Source organism: Gorilla gorilla, chromosome 1 (assembly GCF_029281585.2).
Source record: "Gorilla gorilla gorilla isolate KB3781 chromosome 1, NHGRI_mGorGor1-v2.1_pri, whole genome shotgun sequence".
NCBI lineage: Eukaryota > Metazoa > Chordata > Mammalia > Primates > Hominidae > Gorilla > Gorilla gorilla.
In genome coordinates, this window is record NC_073224.2 from 120,390,838 (window position 1) to 120,412,573 (window position 21,736).

Consider the following 21,736-nt stretch of genomic DNA (forward strand, 5'->3'; position numbering starts at 1 on the left):
GAATGCGTGAAGTATATTTTCTTTGCAGGGGGACAACTATGGTTAGATCAAACCAAGACTAGGTACAACTCAACGTTACAAAATGAATATCTATAGCTGGGACTTTGAATTTCTTAAAATCTTATTATGAACTGTATATCATATTTTAAAATAGTGCCTACTCTAGTACATATTATGCTTACCTGCTTTAGTAAAACAATACAGTATATATTGTTTTCTGAGACAATTATACTACAGAAAGTCTCTTGTTTAGATCATGAATCCAAGGCCAAGATGCTCCTAGCCCCCTAGTGAATGCTTATCTGACCTGAAGATATAGTGTTGAAGAGATAATAGCTGGAATGTTACTCTTTTAAATCAGAGCAAATAATGTTTTCCCTGCCCTTCTACTTTTGAACCATATAAGCATATAAGCATATAAGCAGTGTCTTTAGCATCAGAAATATCTCAAAGAAAGAAAAACCTCTGAAAAAGTATAAAGTGTTTTACAAGTGGGATTGCCAATGATTCTGTTCGTGGTAGATCACAAAGGTTCTGTTTCATGTTTTTTTCCTTTGTTTCTGATGTGGCTTGTATCTGTAGCTCATAAAAATACAAAAGCAAGACACTGATCTTTCAAGGTTTGCAAGCCTGCTAAGTGTCTTCAACATTGATGGCAAATATCTGCAGTGTTTGGTTCTGTGTGTTTGCTCTTTCAGCTCTACGTGGCCACGGAGGCCATCCTCATTGCACTGGTTGGGGCCACGCCATCCTACCACTGGGACCTGGCAGAGCTCCTGCCAAATCAGAGCCACGGTAACCAGTCAGCTGGTGAAGACCAGGCCTTTGGGGACTGGCTCCTGACAGCCAACGGCAGTGAGATCCATAAGCACGTGCATTTCAGCAGCAGCTTCACCTCCATCGCCTCGGAGGTAACAACAGGCTGTTCCAATCACTAAATAAATGTCTCTCTTTGTCCAGATAGAGCTATTCTTTTTGTCTTGCTGATTTAAATATCAGCCACATTTTCAAATAACTTTCTAGTAAATTTAAAAGTTAAAGGTTTTAATGTATCAAAGGAGAACATTCTATGAGAACACATTCCTTTTCCTCTTACTACACGTGGGAGAAGCTTGAATCTTTCCAAACTAGTTAGAGGAAAAGATACAAACTCCAAAAGAACAGTATGTTGATTATGATGTCCTTTTAAAAAGTGAATTAAAACTTTAATCTCTCTTTATTAAATATGCAAAAATTAACACAGGGAAATGTAACGATTCATGTATAACACCCATAGTTCTTTTTTTTGAGACGGAGTCTTGCTTTGTTGCCCAAGCTGGAGTGCAGTGGCGCAATCTCGGCTCACTGCAACCTCTGCCTCCCGGGTTCAAGCAATTTTCCTGCCTCAGCCTCCCGAGTAGCTGAGATTACAGGCACCCACCACCATGCCTGGCTAATTTTTTTTTGTAGTTTTAATAGAGACGGGATTTCACCATGTTGACCAGGCTGCTCTTGGACTCCTGACTCAGGTGATCCACCCACCTCGGCCTCCCAAAGTGCTGGGATTACAGGCATGAGCCACCGCGCCTGGCCTATAGTTCATTTTTAAGTCAAGTCCTGTGTGTAGACCATATAGGGCACCTTAACTGTACAATGTAAAAGACAGTACCACTTAGTATGGTCAGGAAGCCTTACTTTCAAGGGGGCTTTGCTGGCCAGAGAGAAGTTTCTGGTCCTTCTGAGCCAGCCAGAGGTAAAGAATCTGAGGGTAGATGGTCTGGTGAAGAGAAACCCTGGATGGGGGCAGATCTCATGGTCAGCTGGAAGGCACTGGTGTTGGTTGTTAAAATGTAGAAATACTCTCCTTTCCTTTGCCTGCTCCTCTGAAGCTACCTATGTGTCTGTTGACACTGTTGACACCCTGGCCCCATGCTTGGACCCTGTGATCCAGTTAATGGGGTAAATGAGTGGTACAACAGGGGGCCTCTGGGACCCTTGCCAGCTCTCAGTTCTGGTTGCCATGCTAGTTAGCTCTCCCAAAATTCCTTAACCACTCCTTCCTGGAAGCCACTCTCCTGTGTGTGTGAGTGTGTGAGAGTACGTGTGTGTGTGTGTGTGTGTGTCTGTCTGTCTGTATGTATGTCTGCACCATGGCCTAGCCAGCCTTACCTGTTGCTGACTATTTTGATAATCCTGCTTTGGATGAGGCATACTAAAAAAAGGGGAGACATGCCAAGGATGATGTTTTCTTGGCCTTTTCTTAGGAGTCCTCCGTGGAGTGCCCCACTCCTAAAAGTTACTATACTTTTTGAGTGACCACCAAAGCAGCATTTCTGATTGCAATTCCTGACGTTACTCTTCACTTAGAAACCTCCAATGATTCTCCCACAGCACACAGAACACAGTAGAGACCCTATGAGTTACATTCAGGACCTCTCACACTTCGTAGCTTGGTCCAGGTGTACTTTTCCAGCCCCACTCTGCACTTTACCCTGCTCTCACCCCTATGGAAATATTTACTATTTCCCACACATGACCCAAGCTCTCAGCATAACCTATTACTGTCAGGAAAGCCCTCACCGCTTGCCCTGGCTTCCACCTGGTGAAATCCTTATCTATCCTCTAAGGCTCACTTTCAGTGTCACCTTCCCTGTGAGTCTTCCCAGCCAACTCCCCAGGAGAAAATACGCTTTTGTTCCTGTTCCAGTACTAATTTATTTGCACTTGTGTTACAGACTGTTGTTTGTGGTTCAGCTATAAAAGTTCTTTGAGGTCAGAAACCATGTTTTGGTCATCTTTGTATTTCCGTGGCCTATAGCAACCACCAGCCCCACCACCACCACCACCACCACTACCACCACCATTGCTACCACTCCTAACCTATTAAAATAACAAACAGCTTTGTTTAATGATTATGATATGCCAGGGATTGTGATATATGTAAAATTTAATTATCAAAGTAATTCTATGAGGTAGGAATCATTTCCCCCATTTTACAGATTTAAAAAATGGAGACCCCTTGAGGTCAGTGTTAGCTAATAATGGCAGAGCTGAGATTTGAAGCTAAATTTGTCTTAACTCAGAAGCCTGTGCTCTTAATTATTGTGCTTTTTAGGAATATATCCAATCCAAATTGGCATATATATCTCTTAGGTTCTTTTTGGTGAATAATTATAGCCAAATACTTTTTAAAACCTTTTTTATTTGGAAATAATTTCAAATGAAAGAAATTGCGAGAATAGTACAAAGAATCCCCTTATCTCTTTTAGTTTCATCTATTGTTACTAGTTTGCCTCATTAGCATTATCATTGTCTCTCTGTTTTTTCCTAAGCCATTTGAAAGTTGCATATATTAGTGCTCTTTTATGCCCAGATACTTCAGCGTGTATTTCCGAAAAACAAGGATGTTCTCTTCATAACCACACCACAGTTATCAATGTCAAGAAATTCAACATTGATACTATAGTTTTATTTAAACTATACCTAGTTGTATGCCATCCATACCTAATTTTGTCACTTAACCCAATAACATCCTTGATAGCATTGTATTTTCCTCTCATGTATTGAATCCAATTCAGGATCACACATGACATTTAGTTGTCATAGTTTTTTAGTATCTTTTGAACTTCAGCCTTTTTTTTTCTTTTATAACATTGATTTTTTTAAGCATCTATACCTTTTCTCTTTTTCAAAATAAGAATGTTCTTCGTTTTGGATCTGTCTGATGATTCCTCATTCGGGTTGGTTTTGCATCCCAAGTCAGAATAGTATATAAATAATGTATCCCTCTCAGGGTATCACATCAAAAGACACACTATATCCATCTGCCCTTAGTGGTGATGTTAATTTTGATTAGCCATTCCAGGTATTGTCTGATATTCTCCCCTGTCCCTGTCAGTTACTATCTTTCTTTCATTTCGAGGAATAGAAAACTATGGGGAATCACTTTCAGGTTATATAAATTTGCTATTTCTTATCACTGCAACCTTTGCCTCCTATGTTCAAGCAATTCTTCTGCCTCACCCTCCCAAGTAGCTGGAATTACAGGCACCTGCAACCAATGCCCACTAATTTTTGTATTTTAATAGAGACAGGGTTTCACCATGTTGGCCAGGCTGGTCTCGAACTCCTGACCTCAGGTGATCTCCCCTCCTTAGCCTCCCAAAGTGCTGGGATTATAGGTGTGAGCTATTGTGCCCAGCCCAAAATGGTTATTTCTTAACTCCAGCACTTCCATCACATTTACTAGCTTGCATACTTTCTACTGTAAGCAAGAGCCCTTTCTCTCCCTTGTCTGTCTGTCTGTCTTTGTCTGCCTATTTGCCTATATATTTATCAACCATATGTACATAATCTTGGATTCCTATTCTTTTCAATGATTTGTAATTTATTACAGCTCTGAATTATTTTGGAACTCAAATTTTTCCTAATTTACCAGTGGGAACCTCTTCAAGCTGCCTCTTGTGTCCTTTTATTTTTAATTAAAATTTTTATTTTGAAATAATTGTGGATTTGCATGCATTTGCAAGAAATAATACAGAGAAATTTTGTGTACTCTTTACCTAGTTTCCTCCAATGGGGAAAACCATAGTATAATATCATAACTGAGATATTAACACTGACACTGCTAAGACGCAAAACATTTCCATCACCACAAGGATCCTTCACGTTGGCCTTTTAGAGCCACACCCACTTTCCTCCCATCCCTTACCCTTTTCTTAATCGCTAGTAACCACTGATCTGCCTTCTTATACTATGAGTCTTTCATTTTAAGGATGTTGTAAAAATGGAATCATATTATAGAAGCCTTTTGAGATTGGCTTTTTTTATTCAGCATAATTATCTGCAGATTCATCTAGGCTTAGTTTTATTACTGTAGTTATATAAGCAGATTTGGAATGGGATAGATTGCCGCTTTATTCTTTTTCAAAAGTATTTTAGCTATTTCAGTTCCTTTGCCTTTCCATATACATTTTAGAATAATTTTGTATATATCTACCGAAAAATATTTATGAGATTTTGATAGAAGTTGTGTTAAACCTGCATATCAATTTGGGGAGAATCAATGTCTTTACTATGCTGAGTCTTCCAATACATCAACACTATGTGTTATTTTGAGTGTCTTTGATTTCTTTCATCAACATTTCATATCTTTACTATGCAAACCCTGAACATGTTTTTAGATTCATTAGGTTTTAGATTCATACATTAGATTCACATCTAAATATTTCTTTTTCTTTTTTTTTTGAGGGATTGTAAATGGTACTGTATTTTAAATTTCTGTTTCTACATGTTTATTGCTAGTATAGATAAATATTGTACAATTCATTTTTATATGTTAATCTTGTATCCTTTGATCTTAATCTTGTATTATTTCTTTTGGGAAATTTTAAAATTATGAATTTAATTTCTTTAATAGTTATACCGTGATTCAAATGATATATTTTGTATTGTATGAGTTGTGTAGCTTGTGCTTTTCAAGGAGTTAGTCCATTTCATCTAAGTCGTCGCTTATTAATTCTAGGTGCTTTTCAATGATTCTTTGGTCATATAAAAAGTAAGGATAGTTTTTTTTTTTTCCATTTCCAATCTGTATGCATTTTGTTTTACCTTATTGCTCTGGCTAGAATGTCTAGCACTGTGTTGAATAAAATGGTAAGAGTGGACATCCTTGCCTTGATTCTGATCTTAGAAGGGATACACTCAGTCTTTCACCATTAACTGCAGTTTTAGCTATAGGTTTTTATAGATACTCTTTATCAAATTGAGGAAGCCTCCCATAATTCCAACATTTTTTATGCCAATACCATGCTGCTTTGGTTACTATAGCTCTGTAGCATAATTTGAAGTCAAATAATGTGATTGCTCCAGTTTTGTTGTTGTTGTTGTTGTTGTTGTTGTTGCTCAGGATGGCTTTGGCTATTCTGGGTCTTTGGTGGTTCCATATAAATTTTAGAATGATTTTTTTCTGTTTCTGTGAAGGTGTCATCAGTATTTTGATAGAGATAGCATTGAATCTGTAGATTGCTTTGGGTAGAATGGACATTTTAACAATATTGATTCTTCCAATCCATTAACATGAAATATCTTGCCATTGTTTTGTGTCCTTTTCAATTTCTTGCATCAATATTTTATAGCTTTCACTGTGGAGATCTTTCACTTCTTTGGCGAGGTTTATTTTTTAGTATTTTATTTTATTTGTAGCTTTTGTAAATGGGATTACTTTCTTGCTTTCTCTTTCAGATTGTTCACTGTTAGCATGTAGAAATGCCCCTGATTTTATATGTTCATTTTGTATCCTGCAAGTTTACTGAATTTGTTTCTATTCTAATAATTTTTTGATGGAGTCTTTAGTTTTTTTTCAGATCATATCATCTGCAAACAAGGGTAATTTGACTTCTTCCTTTCCCATTTGGATACTCTTTATTTCTTTCTCTTGTCTGATTGCTGTAGCTAGGACTAACAGTACTAAGTTGAATAATGGGGTGAAAATAGACATCCTTGTCTTGTTCTAGATCTTAGAGGAAAGACTTTGTTTTTCTGTGTCCAGTATGATACTAGCTGTGAGTCTGTCATATATGGCTTTTATTATGTTGAGGCATGTTCCTTCTATACCCAGTTTTTTGCAGATTTTTATGAAGGATGTTGAATTTTATCAAATGCTTTTTCAGCATGAATTGAAATGATTCTATGGTTTTTGTTCTTCATCCTGTTGATATGATGTATCACATCAATTTGCATATGTTGAACCATCCTTGCATTCCTGGGATGAATCCCACTTGCTCATGATGGATGACCTTTTAATGTATTGTTGAATTTGGTTTGCTAGTATTTTGTTGAGAATTTTTGCATCAATATTCATCAGATGTATTGGCCTCTAGGTTTTCTTTTTTTTGGTGTGTCTTTGTCTGGTTTTGGTGTCAGGGTAATACTGGCCTTGAAGGATCATTTTGGAAGTAGAATCAGCTCTCTTCCTCTATTTTTTGGAGTACTTTGAGTAGGATTGGTATTAGTTCTTCTTTAAATGTTTGGTAGAATTCAGCAGTAAAGCCAATGGTCTCTGGCATTTCTTTTCTGGGAGACTTTTTATTATGTCTTTGATCTTGTTACTTGTTATTGATCTATTTAGGCTTTGGAGTTCTTCATGGCTCAATCTTGGAAAGTTGTATGTGTCTAGGAATTTATGCATTTCTTCTAGGTTTTCCAACTTATTGGCATATAGTTGCTCATAGTAGCCTGTAATGATCCTTTGAATTTCTGTTGTGTCAGTTTTAATGTCCCCTTTTTCATCTCTGATTTTATTTATTTGGGTCTTCTCTCTTTTTTTCTTAGTTTAGCTGAAGGTTTATTGGTTTTATCTTTTCAAAAAAACAACTTTTCATTTTGTTGATCTTGTGTACTTTTTTAAAATTTCAATTTCATTTATTTCTTCTCTCATCTTTATTATTTCTTTTCTTCTACTAGTTTTGGGTTTGGTTTGCTCTTGCTTTCTGATTCTTTAATCTGCATCATTAGGTTATTTATTTGAAGTTTTTCTACTGTTTTGATGTAGATGCTTATTGCAGTAAACTTTCCTCTTATTACTGCTGTATTCCATGGATTTTGGTATATTGTATTTCTATTTTCATTTGTTTCAAGGAATTTTTAAATTTTCTTCTTAATTTCTTCTTTGACCCACTGGTCATTCAGAAGCATATTGTTTCATTTCCTTGTGTTTGTATCGTTTTCAAAGTTCCACTAGTTATTGATTTCTAGTTTTGTTCCACTGTGATTGGAGAAGATATTTGAAATGATTTTAATATTTTTGAAATTTTTAAGACTTGTTTTGTGGCTAACATGTGGTCTGTCTTTCAGCATGATCCATTTGCTGAGGAGAAGAATGGAAGAATGCGTATTCTGCAGCTATTGGATGAAATGTTTTGTAAATATTTATTTGATCTATAATGCAGGTCCATTTGGTCTATAGTGAAGATTAAGTCTAATGTTTGTTGATTTTTCTCCCTGGATGACCTATCTAGTGCTGAAAGTGATGTGCTGAAGTCTCCAACAACTACTGTATTGGGGTTTATCTCTCTTTTTAGTCCTAATAATATTTACTTCATATATTTGGGTGCTCCAGTGTTGGGTGCATATATACTTTTGTTCTTTTTTTTTTTTTTTTTTTTTCTGGAGACAGAGTCTTGCTCTGTCACCCAGGCTGGAGTGCAGTGGCATGATCTCAGCTTACTGCAACCTCCACCTCCTGGGTTCAATTCATTCTCGTGCCTCAGCCTCCCAAGTAGCTGGGACTAAAGGTGTGTGCTACCATGCCCAGCTAATTTTTTGTATTTTAGTAGTGATGGTGTTTCATGGGGTTGCCCAGGCTGGTCTTGAACTCTTGAGCTCAGGCAGTCTGCCTGCCTCCACCCCCCAAAGTGCTAGGATTACAGGCATGTACCATCGCATCTGGCCTATATTCTTAATTCTTATATCCACTTGCTGAATTGACCCCTTTATTATTATATAATTATCTTGTCTCTTTTTAAAATTTTTGTCTTGAAATCTATTTTGTCTGATATACATATAGCTATTCCTGCCCTTTTTTGGTTTCCGTTGGCATGGAATATCTTTTTCCATCCCTTTATTTTCAGTCTATGTGTGTCTTTATAGGTGAAGTGTGTTTCTTATAGGCAACAGATCATTGGGTCTTGTTTTTTTTATCCATTCAGCCATTCTGTATCTTTTGATTGGAGTTTAGTCCATTTACATTCAATGTTATTGTTGATAATTAAGGACTTACTACTGCCCTTTTGTTATTTGTTTTCTGGTTGTTTTGTGGTTTTCTCTTTTTTCTTTTTTGTGAAAATGATTTTCTCTGGTGGTATATTTTAATTTCTTGCTGAAATTTTTCGTGTATCTGTTGTAGGTTTTTTTATTTTATGTTACCAGGAAGCTTACAAATGACATCTTATAACCCATTATTCTAAACTGATGACAACTTAACTCTGCAAAAACAAGCAAACAAAGAGAAAACTAATAAAAAGTCTACACTTTAGCTTCATCCCCTTGCTTTTTAACTTTTTGTTGTTTCTATTTATAACTTCTTATACTATTTCTTACAAAGTTGTTCTAGGTATTATTTTTGATTGGTTCATCTCTTAGTCTTCCTACTCAAGATATGCATAGTTTATACACCACAATTACAACGTTATAATATTCTGTATTTGTCTGTGTACTTAACTATTACTAGTGAGTTTTGTATCTTCATGTAATTTCTTTTTTTTCCTTTTTTTTTTTTGAGATGGAGTCTCGCTGTGTCGCCCAGGCTGGAGTGCAGTGGCTTGATCCCGGCTCACTGCAAACTCTGCCTTCCAGGTTCCCGCGATTCTCCTGCCTCAGGCTCCTGAGTAGCTGGGACTACAGGCACCTGCCACCATGCCCAGCTAATTTTTTGTATTTTTTTAGTAGAGACGGGGTTTCACTGTGTTAGCCAGGATGGTCTCGATCTCCTGACCTCATGATCTGCCTGCCTTGGCCTCCCAAAGTGCTGGGATTACAGGCGTGAGCCACCGTGCCCGGCCGACCTTCATGTAATTTCTTATTGCTCATTAATGTCCTTTTTTTTTCAGATTGAAGAACTCTCTTTAGCATTTCTTGTAGGACAGGTCTGGTGTTGACAAAATCCCTCAGCTTTTGTCTGAGAATGTCTTTATTTCTGTTTTATGTTTCAAGGATACTTTTACTGGATATACTAGTCTAGGATAAAAGTCTTTTTCCTTCAGTAGTTTAAATATATCATATCTTTCTCTCCTGATCTGTTAGGTTTCCACTGAGAAATTTGCTATCAGACATATTGGAGCTCCTTTATATGTAATTTTTTTTTCTTTTCTCTTGCTGCTTTTAGAATCATTTCTTTATCCTTGACCTTTGAGAGTTTGATTATTAAATGTCTTGAAGTAGTCTTATTTGAGTTAAATGTGCTTGGTGTTCTATAACCTTCTTGTACTTGACTATTGATATCTTTCTCTCTAGGTTTGGAAAGTTCTGTTATTATCTCTTTGAATAAACTTTCTGTCCTGATGTCTTTCTCTTCTTCCTCTTTAAGGGAAATAACTCTGTATTTGCTCTTTTGAAGCTGTTTTCTAGATCCTGTAGGCATGCTTTATTATTTTTTATTCTTTTTTCTTTTGATTCCTCTGTGTATTTTCAATAGCCTGTCTTTAAGCGCTCATTAATTCTTTCTTCTGCTTGATCAGTTCTGCTCTTGAGAGATTCTGGTGCGTTCTTCATTTTGTCAGTCAAATTTTTCAGCTCCAGAATTTCTGCTTGATTCCTTTTATTTCAATCTCCTTGTTAAATTTATCTGACAGGATTCTGAATTCCTTCTCTGAGTTATCTTGGATTTCACTGAGCTTTCTCAAAACATCTATTTTGAATTCTCTCTGAAAGGTCACATATCTCTGTCACTCCAGAATTGGTCACTGGTGCCTTATTTAGTTTATTTGATGAGGTCATGTCTTCCTGAATGGTCTCGATGCCTGTGGATGTTCGTCAATGCCTGAACATTGAAGAGTTAGGTACTTATTCTAATCTTCGCAGTCTGGGCTTGTTTGTACTTGTCTTTCTTGAGAAGGCTTTCAAAATATTCAAAACTAATTGAGTGTTGTGATCTAAGTTTTTGGTCACTGCAGCCATAAGTGCATTAGATAGCACCTCAAGCCTAGTAGCACTGTGACTCTTACAAATTCGTAGAGATACAATGGTGGTCTTGGTTAAGATCTGGGAGAATTTCCTGGATTACCAGGCAGAGCCTCTTGTTCTCTTCCCTTACTGTTTTCCAAACAAACAGCATCTCTCTCCATGCTGAGCTCCCTGGAGTTAGGGGAAGGATGACATAAGCACTCTTTTGGTCACTACCACTGGGACTGTACTGGGTCACACATGAAGTCGGCATAGTACTAGGTCCTGCCCAAGGCCTGTGACAACTATTTCCTGGCTATTGCTGATGTTTATTCAAGGCCCAAAGGCTCTTTAGTCAGTGGGTGATTACTCCTACTAGAACTTGATCTTTTCCCTTAAGAGCAGCAGGTTCCCTTCTGTACCAGGGTGGGTCTGGAAATGCCATCCAGGCAGTAGGGCCTGAGATCAGGGGTTTTAAAAATCTGCTTCATGCTTTATTTTACTGGGGCTGAGCTGGTACGGAGATTGCAAGACAAAGTCCCCTTTACTTTTCCCTTTCCTTTCCTCAAGCAGAAGGAGCCTTTGCCCATGGCCAACACTGCCCCAGGCCTGTGGTAACTATTGCCTGGCTACCACTGATGTTTATTCAAGGCCCAGGAGCTCTTTACTTAGCAAGTAGTGAGCTGACAGGAATGGGTCTTTTCTTTCAGGGGAGTGGGTTCCCTTCTGTCCCAGGATGGGTTTAGAAATTCCATGTAGGAGCCAAGGCCTGTAATCAGGGACTTTAAGAGTTGGCTTGGTTCTTTATTTTACTGTGGCTGAGCTGGTACCCAAGTTATAAAGTCCTTTTTACTCTTCCCTCTCCCTTCTTCTAGCGAAGGAGTCTCTCCCCATGGCAACCACAGCTGGGAATGTGCTGGATCACACCTGAAGCCAACATAAAACTGGGTCTTGTCCAAGGCTTATGGTGACTGCTGCCTGGCTACCACTGGTATTTATTCTATTCAAGGTCTAAGGGCTGTTTAACCAGCAGGTGTTAAATTCTGCCAGGATTGGGTCCTTCCTTTCAGGGCAGCAGGTTCCCTTCTGGCCCAGGGTTGGTCTAGAAATGTCATCCAGGAGTTATGGCCTGGAATGGGTGCATCAGGACTCTGCTTGGTACTTTATTTTACTGTGGCTGAGCTGATATGCAAATTGCAAGACAAAGCCCTCTTTACTCACTCTTCCCTCTCTTCCTGGAGCTGTGAGCTGTGCTGCCTGGGATTGCAGAAGGGGCAGTACAAGCACTCCCTTGGCTACCCAAGCTGGTGTCCCACTGGATCATGTGCATCCCAAGTCCACTGACTCTGAGCCCAGCCCAGCACCAGGACTTGCCCAGTAATTGCAGTCTAGGCCACAAGGACTAGTTTATTGAAGACCCCAGAGCTCTTTAGCTTGCAGTGGTGGGGCTAGCCAGAACTCAGTTTCTGACCACTGGGATGGGCGATTCCTCTCTGGCTAGGGCTCTTCTAAATGCTCCTTCTGTGGGCACCAGCTGAATTCTGCCCTGTGTTGCTTTGTGGTGTGAAGGGACTCACTGAGTTCCAATGCAAAGTTCCATTATCACTGTGCTCTCTGCTTCCCAAGCACACAGATTCTCTCTTCCTGTGCCATGTGGTATTTCTGTGGGATGGGGGAAGGGTAGTGTCAGCAATTCAAGACTGTCTTTCCTACCCTCTTAGGTGCCTCTTTCCTTGATGTGATGTTAAAACTAGGTACTGTGATCAGTCCTGATTTGTGGTTCTTAAGAAGTTCATTTTGAAACTCACCCAGTTGTCCCAAAGAGCTGGTGTTTATGGTTTCTTTTGAATAAACATAGAAATTGACCCTTCTATTCTTAAAACTAGAGAAAGTTATATTTGTCTTATTGGAGTTCCTTCCTCAGGAAACTGAACCTTAGGCCTCCCAGATATTATCAAGGAACTGAAACTCAGCAGATCACTGCGTCCAGACTGTGAAAGGCCAGACCCCTCATTTATCATGACCGCTTCCTTACCTCTCCTTAATTCCTGTTTTCCTGCATGTAGCTTATTACTTCCTTGTTATATAAGTCCTCGGTTTTAGTTGGTCAGGGAGACAGATTTGAGACTGATCTCCCATCTCTTTGGCTGCAGCACCCAATAAAGCCTTCTTCCCTGGCAATACGTGTTGTCTCTGTGATTGGCTTTCTGTGTGGCAAGCAGCAGGACCTAGAGCAAGCCCCTGGTGTTTTGGTAATACTTTCTTTTGTGGATAGTTGTTCAATTTGGTGTTCCTGTGGGGAGGATGATTGCTGGAGTGTTCTAGAAGGCCATCTTGCTCTTTCTCCTCCCCATTCCAATATTTTTGAGAATTTTTATTATGAATGTATATTGAATTTTGTCAAATACTTTTTCTACATCAATTGCAATGACTGTGTAATTTTTCTTCTTTATCTTGTAATATGATGGATTACAGAGATTGTTTTTCAAATATTGAACCAGCCTTGCATCTTTGGGTAGTACATGCTTCTTTTTATATATTACTGATTTCTATTCACTAACATTTTGATAAGGATTATTGCTTCTATATTTGTGAGGAGTATTGCTATGTAGTTTTCTTTTTTGATACTATCTTTGGTTTTGGTATCAGAGTAGTACTAGCTTTATAAAATGAATTGGAAAGTGTTCCCTTCTTTTATATTTTATGGAAGAGATTGTGTAGAGTTGGCATTAATTCCTTAAGCCTTTGGTGGAATTCTCCAGTGAAATTATCTGTACCTGTAGATTTCCTTTTGGGGAGTTTTAAAATTATGAATTCAATTTTCTGGGGCTATTTTGTCAAATGATCTATTTTGTATTGGATGAGTTGTGGTAGTTTGTACTTTTCCAGGAATTGGTCCATTTTATCTAAGTTGTCAAATCTATGTGTGTAGAATTGTTCATAGTATTACCTTATCATTGTTTTGATATTTTCAGGGTCTGAAATTATATCCCTTCTTTTATTACCTGGTATTGGGCATTTGTATCTTTTTTTCTTATTTAATTACTTCTCAGTCATTATAGAGATTTTGTCAATATTACTGATCTTTTTAAAGAACGAGCATTTTGTTTGATTGATTTTTCTCTATCGTTTTTCTGTTTTGAATTTTATTGGTTTCTGTTCTTTAGTGGAAGGAATAAGGAAAAGCATGCCTACTTAGTCTTCTTGGAAGTGGGATCCCTCTTGTGTCCTTTTGACATGCCTATCATTTCTGATATGCCTATCAGAAATTTTTGGCATAACAAGATATTCCAAGTTCATCTTGTACCTCCCACCCCTGAAACATGAAATTAATCATTTCTCCAAAAAGCCCTGGTTTTACTTAGGATCGATCTCCATAGGATTTTGAAATGGGTGAGAACTATAGCTCTGCTCTCCAATAAATCTATTACTACATTATAATGAAAGCAAATCCCAGACCAAATTCTGCCACATATACAATATATACATTTATTAACTAAATTCTTGTAATCAAAGTAGCACATAAAAAACTGTCTTGCAGGCTTGAGAAGTCCTAGCTCTTTAGTCTCCTAGATGTTTTGAACACTGCTTCCATGGTAGATCACTATAGGTAAACTCCAATTTTCCATAGGCAGGGTACTGATACCACCACTCCTACTCCCAACCTCCACTCCTCAGCCAGCAACAGGGAGAAAGAAGCTTCCAGAGTTCATGTTGGCTCAGGACCAAGGAGGAGTTTTAGCTGAGAGCATAACCCTGTAGGTAGAGTACCTACACATTGGATTATCTCACAAATTCCTGCAAGGGTGGGGAGTACCCCTAATATATTGACATAATCCATGTATCTTGAATGCCTTCAATTTCACAGTGTTAGCCCACTTTTGGTATTCATTATTACTAGTCAGTAGGCTGCTATTTTAATCAAGAATAAGCAAAGCACTCATTTCTGACAACCCCTTATAGTAGCTCCTGCTGGAGAATGGGCTCTCTGAAGAGAAGGACAGCTGACCACCACTGGACAATGCAATCTTGATTAGAATGCTTGTGGTACCAGGGTGACAGCTTGACCTAAGCAACATTTATGCAGAATATCCCACTGTATGTATCCTAATCTATAATTAGGAGCCCTTTTAGATATTTCCAGAGGGATACCATTATTAACAAGTGTTCACTGAGCAACTATTACCTGCCTTATGTTAGAGAAGCCTTGCTATAAAGAGAGAGCTCTTAGATCCTGCACTCCAGGACAACAGGGATGAGGCAACCTGGTCCCCACTGTATCTCCTGTGCTGACTTCTAGGATCTCACAATAAACAGTGCCTGACTGAAGGTGGAAGACAGAAGGAAGGGTGAATTAGTTAAAGGGAACCCAGGGAACTACTACTCTCAAGATAAAGAGTGTTAGAAACTGGAGAAATTGAATGAAATGGCTTCCTTGGCAAGTGCTGAAGATCTTTAAAGCAGCTCTGAGAGGAAAAGAATTAAGGGCTGAGACAGCCTTCACCTTGCCACCTGTGATAGTAGCTACATCTTTTCCTTCCTGTTACCTGTATCTTAGCCCACTGGGGTGCATCTAAGAATCGCTGTCTCCCTTGCCATCTGTCTTTGTCAATCTGTATCTCTGTGTCCCCTCCCTCCCTCCTTTCCTTCTCTTCTCCCCACCTTCTGTCCTTATTGCTCTTTCTTGTCTCTGTCATTTTGTCTGTGTCTGTTTCTGCCTGTTCCCATGTCTCTTCATCTCAGTCTGTCTGTATTTACCTCTCTGTTTCTGTTTCTCTTTCTCTTTCTGTATCCATTGCATTCACTCTCTGTCTTGCCTTTCCCTCTGTCTGTCTTTATCATTTCTGCCTCTGTGTGCCTTTCTGTTTCTGTTTCTCATCCTTGCTTCCTCACCCTGTCTCCCTCCCTCTTCCTGTGTTATTCATCTGTCCTCTTTCTCATTCCCATCATGTGTAGCCACTGAGATGCGTAGACTGGGATGTATATGTTATTATCCACCTTGATTATAGTTATTCATAATTATACGTTTCCAAATACTTGGTACTTTCTTCCCATGTTATAGAGGTACACATTATATTCCTCATCCCACCAGGGTGTCAAAAAATTATCCACCCTCAGAGGTTTATTTCAAGGTACAAATTACCTGTGCAAATAGTGACCCTCAGTCTCCAGCAGGTGCTCCAAGATGTATCCAGAACAACATGGGGAGCAGGGCATGGACTGTCCCTGCTGCACAGTTAGATGAGATCCCCATACTGCCACCCCGTGGCACCTCCACCCTCCCTCAGGGCTCTTTGGGAACTCTGGGGTCATGATTTGGGATCAATTATCTTTTAAGCATTCCAGATGCTGAACTGGCTGCTTCAGCCTGAGTGGGTTCATGATGCTTTGCAAGGGTGGCTGTGGCCTGCCTACTTTTGGTTGGAGGAGTACGGGTGGCATCGCTGACCCACACAACAGGACAGAACTCCACAACCTCCATGGGATCCTCAGCTGTGACAAGATCATTCCATACTTTGCACTGAGTTTGTGGGTAAGAAGATAAGTTTATACAAGGTCTGGTAGGTATAGGAGAGAGGGAAGAGGCAGCTAACCACTTTTTAAAAATGCACTCTGGGATGGGAGTCCTCTGCCAGAGGCCTTCCATAGATGCTATGTATTTAGTCCTACCAACAACCCCACTCTATTAGTGAAATAACAGATGAAGAGAATTTAAAGAATTTTCCCTAAATCATACACCTAATAAGCTGCTAGTCTGGGATTCGATGAGCTCATATTCTTTCCACTTCACCAGTGATTTTCAAGCTTTTTTAAAAAACAAAAAAGAATAGAAGCCTTTAGTTTTAAATGGTATCTTAGTTGGCATTTCAGTATTTAGAAGAGCTAGATACGTTGCTGTTGTCATTGCAGAGGAGTAGGGTCCAGGGCCTCAGCACCTCTGCCACCGCCAGCCATTTGTGGCAGCCCCAGAAACATGTCCATGAGAACAGGGTGAAGATCGACCCTGCCTGGGCCCCTTGGCTCACTGGCAGTGAAGGGACAGGAAGAGCCAATGGGAGTATGCCTTGGTGGATTTGAGAACAGTTAGCACAGTGACCATGGGGAGATAGTGTATGGGGCATGAAATATCAACCTAAAGGAAGAAACTGAGGCACAAAATATAATTTTAAAGAGTTTCTTTGAGCCAGGGTGAGGACAGCTGCCCAGGAAACACTTCCTGGTTACTGTAGGAAGCGCTCTTTTCAATCTTTGTGGCAAGTAATCTTTTAAAGGCAAAAAGAGGAACAAGGAGTGGGTGGATACAAGATTGTTTGTTAGGAGTTTTCATTAGTTTACATAAATAACATTGATCAGTAATTGGCTTTATATTATTGAACTATAGAGTAGGGGTTATGGTGTCTAGTGTGCAGCATTGTTAGGTTGATGTATAGCTACCAGTGGCATCAATCTAGAGTCCACATAGCAAGCAGCTTCAAGAGATGATACTTGGTTCAAGGGGTGATGGGGACATGACTGCTGCTTCATTCCAGTGCCTCTCTGGGCCCAATAATTTAGGCAGAGCTCACATTCCTCATATAAAAAGTTTCATTTCTTCCCCAACACATTAGGCTGAAAGCTAAATAAGATGCTCGCAGTCACCTGCTTGAGAGTGCTTTGGGCAGAGTGAATTCTAGGGGAGAAGGGAAAGCAATAATACTAGCCTGCTAATTAAGAAGGGAAGAAGGCATGGGCTCAGAGTAGCTGGGCGACCTCCTCAGTGCCCCACAGTTAGTAAACAAGCCTGGCCACTGTGGCATGGGCCAGCAGAAAGAAGGAGGCCAGGCAGGCAGCCCATCTGTGAGTGGTGTCAGCGTCTGCCTTCTACAAGGTGATGTGACCTGGGGCATGTGTGTCAGACTCATGAGGAGCCTGGCCAGTGTTCCACCCCCACAAAACCCACTCAAGTACGGTGGAAGTAGTAATGATTACATTAAGCTTTATTGCTGGTCAAGCTCAAATAAATGTACATGTTTCCTAACAGAACAAAAAATAACAAAGGAGAATTAAATAGAATGAACAATAGTTAAGTCTCATACTCTCAGCAGTTCACTGTATTCTCGGAGCCCCGCAACCACCTGCCCCAGTGACAACATTCACTATGTCTCTCCTCTCTGAATAGATTCAAGGAGACCTAACAAAGGCCTCCTCTGTTTCACATGTTTAACACAGAATCTATTGTTTTTCCTGAAGTCCTTTATATTGAGGTACCAATGAAGTGTCTGTGCTGTGTGCCCCCGTCCCACTGTTTAGAGTGTGAATTATATGTTAGTTCACGCACTGTACTTCTGCTTTGTGCTTTAGAGCCCTGTCTGGGTGCTGTTCCAAGTGCTGGTGTGGTATAGGTAGCTTGAAAGTTTCCTGCTGCTGCTAACAAAATGATAAGAATCAAGGAGAGACAGCAGCAGAATGGAGAATAATGTGAATGGTGATCAAGGGGCAGCCAAGGCCAGCAGCACCAGGCAGCATGTTGGCATCAGTTACTCTTTAGCCGGTGTCCTTGAGGAACCACTAGTCTCTGCACTGTGTTGAGTTCATCCTTATTACAGTGAAGTGCAGTGCCAAACTAAACCCTCCACTTAATTTCTTAGCATTAAGTCAATTTCAATGACTTCACTAGACTCTCACTTGCTCCTGCAAATCTCTAAAGGAGTATTGAAATTGGTACCTAAACATGTCACTAAGTTGGTGAATATCCTTAATATATAATCTGTGGTATATAGGTAATGTTTGGTTCATATTGAAATAATCCTATTTGAAATCAAAGTTAAAAAACAAATACGAAGTCCTGTTGACCCGTCACATTAAATTTTGGAAGATAAATATTAAGAGAAATTCTACGAAACTCTATAGTTTAAAGATACTGTGTTAAAAACACACATTTTTAACGTCTACCCTGCACCTTATTACACTTGGGTCAGGCCTTGCAGAAGTTTCTTTAGAAGAGTTTTTGGGAAGGGCAAATAAAAGGTTAGGTAGATGTGATTACCTTGGTATTTAATGCAAAACTCTAATCTAGGAGTCTTGACTATTCTAAAATGAGCTAATAGCTATTGGAGCAAATTTATGTAGCAAATTGCTGTCTGCTGTATTCAGATTATTCCCTGAGCTCTGACTCATTCAGAAAGCACCAAATATCATGGAGACACACAATTATCATGCTTAATTAATGTTTGCAACCAAAAAGTGTAAGGTTGGAATTCTTAATATCACTGTGGATATTGAAGAGCTGAAATTGACTGACTGTTATCTTGAGATTAATATATTTTCCCCAAGCCATACCCTGGGGTCAAAAGACAGAGTATTAAAACTATTTGAAAAATTCACTGCAATTAATTGCTTTAGGGGCTAATTTTTTTTAATGTCTTGCTTCCTTACGCCTGTACTACTGATTGTTATAGCCTGCACACTTCACCCATTAAGTGGTAATTCAGAGTGACAACTACATTGAAATGAAGCAAGTTAGTTAATCACCATGAAACTGTTCCTGAAATACCCTGTCCAAGTACTCCCTAGTCACAGGAGGCCTCTGATTACCTGATTTTCTCCTGAAGTTAGATTTTCATGTACAAAGTTGTAATTATTTTTATTTTAAATACAGGCCAGGGGAGGGCTGAAGTTTGGTTGGAATTGTTATCAGAGCCATTCAGAATTTTTCACAGGAGACCATAGCGGCTCTCTGATTGTGTAGAGCCCTCATGGATGTGCTGCAGGGATCCTAGGAAGCTGCTATTGGCTTCATCCCCGCAGCCTTGAAATACTGACAAGCTAGGAGTCTGGGTAGGGCCGTGGCAGTTATAATATGACTTGGTTTTCATCAAAGCATGACCTCCAGCAACAAGAGGCTCGATCAATAGGCACGGGCCCAGTCTTGTTTGCCTATTTTGGTTGACCTGCTTGGACAACCAGGGTGACCTGCCCTTTGTCTTCCTTTTCTTTATGATTAGGTGGGCCATGCCCTGAACAGTCATGTGGTGCGTCCTTCTTTCAGAGAAGGCTGTGTTGGGACTGGTGAACTATGTGGGTCCCTGAACAAGTCTGCCTTTTAGAAGGGATACAGCAGCCAGCTGAGGGGCTAGGTACTACTGTCTAAACTGCCACAGCCCCTGCCTGGCTTGCAGGTTCCTTGATATACTGTGAATCATCCATGGCACATTTCTTATCCCTGCATGATTGTATATCCTTCTCTCAGTGGGGATATTTGTGGACCAGCTAAAGTGCTTTCAGGGGCTAAAGATAAAACCAAGTATTCTAGCTGTCGGATTGGCTATAGGAAGAAGGAAACCCCCTCAAATTCTAAATCTGTCTACACTCCTTTTCAAGAGAATGGCATTCGGTGGCTCCAAGGAAATGGTGACCAATTAGGTAGTTCCCTGTATGCCCATAAACCCACAACCTGATGCTTGAAGTCATGACCTGGAGATATTGTGTGTGAAGATGCCTATAAGACGATGGCACTTGCTCTTCTTACATAAATAATTCAGCAAATAATTAATTAGTGCTGACAGACACTGTAAGTTTAGCATGGGGGATACAAATATGCCCTTAAGAATCTCACAGCATCATAGGGGAGAGACAAATGGACACACTTCACCATGCATCATTGTAAAGCAAAAATAGGGTGATGTGGCAGAAAGGAGAGAGTGGTAAGCTCCGCTGGGGTAAGTCAGACGAGACTTAAGGTGTGTCGTGGAGAATGAATAGTTCACGGGGGAGGAGGTGGGGATGCAAGTGGGGAGTGGGGAGAGGAGGGCACAGTGCGTACTGAGAGTGGTCTTTTTGGCATGTGTCATGCTTCATGGCAAAAGTGGAATGAAAAATCTGTTTGCTTTTCTTTGGGTAACCATACCCTTACCTAGACTTCTGCAGGACAGTGGTCCTACATTATTCATCTGTGGGAGATGCAGAGTTAGTCACCTGCCCTGAGCCAAAACAGGGAGGGCAAGAAAGGGCAAAGCCCACTTGTGGGAGGGAAATGACCCCACTGCTTGTAAAAGCTTGGTGTAAATGATTTTTTTCTTTACCATTCACTTCTCCCTTCATTAGAGTGGTTTGTGATTATAGCATGTTTTTCAACTATTATTCCATGAAATGTCACTATAAATTAGAAGAAGAAATAAAAAACCTACAATGGGTTGTTTAGGTCACAGGAAAAAACGGAAGCAGACAAATTTATCACATTTGCAGAGCCGAGGAGAAGTTGCTCAGAGTAGAGGCTGGATATGTGTCTCAGTTCTTGGAGTCAGTATGACAGAGGTCCTTCTTGCTCTTTGGTCTTCCTAATATTCATGATCAACTTAAGAAATATCTCCTAGTTCATGGATTAGCCTGGGCAACAAAATAAGACCCTGTCTCTTAAAAAGAAAAAAAAGAAATGTCTCCTGATCTCTGTGCTCTAATACAGTAGGGAAGGATAATAATAACAGCACAAGACTATTCGGTGGAGGAAGGAAAAGAAAGAAACCTGGAGATGGCTTGTTTGTGTCATATGGGTACACCAGGATGTCAGATAGACAGTAAGTGTAAATGATACAAGTCAATTAAAAAATGGAAATTTATTAGGTATTTGTATTTAAAACACACACTGTGGAGTAAGATACACCCTGAAACAAAAGATCAGCCAAATATGAAAATAATCACTTTGGAAGTTGATTTTAAAACACATTATAGGTGGTCCTCAACTTAGGATGGCTCGACATATGATTTGTTGACTTTATGATGGTGCAAAAGTGAAAAGTATTCAGTGGAAACTGTACTTCTAATTTTGAATTTTGATCATTTCCTGGGCTAGTAGTAAGTGTGGAAGGATCCTCTTTCATGATGCTGGGCAGCTCCCCATCAGCAGCTGCTCCCAGTCAGCCATGTCACCTTGAGGGCAAACAAGTGATATTATTCTCTACAGTGCTCTCCTGTATTCAGTAAATTACATGAGGTAGTCAACACTTTATTATAAAGTCAGCTTTGTGTTAGATGACTTGGTCCAACTGTAGGATAATGTGTTTGGAGCACATTTAATGTAGGCTATGAGGTATGATGTTCGGTAGGTTAGGTGCATTAAATG

At 39.6% G+C, this 21,736-nt stretch overlaps 1 protein-coding gene across 3 annotated transcripts in view; it reads left to right on the forward strand.

The window, feature by feature from the left end:
- The window catches only part of SLC22A15 (solute carrier family 22 member 15), a 94,479-nt gene that overhangs the window by 15,211 nt on the left and 57,532 nt on the right, over positions 1 to 21,736 (forward strand). For 2 of the 3 annotated variants that reach the window (XM_055356008.2, XM_004026409.5), the window contains exon 2: positions 699 to 911. The exons of the other annotated variant lie outside the window; for it this stretch is intronic. In XM_055356008.2, the coding sequence (XP_055211983.1) occupies positions 699 to 911 (213 nt within the window). The remainder of the gene's footprint in view (positions 1 to 698; positions 912 to 21,736) is intronic. 3 annotated transcript variants of the gene reach the window in all.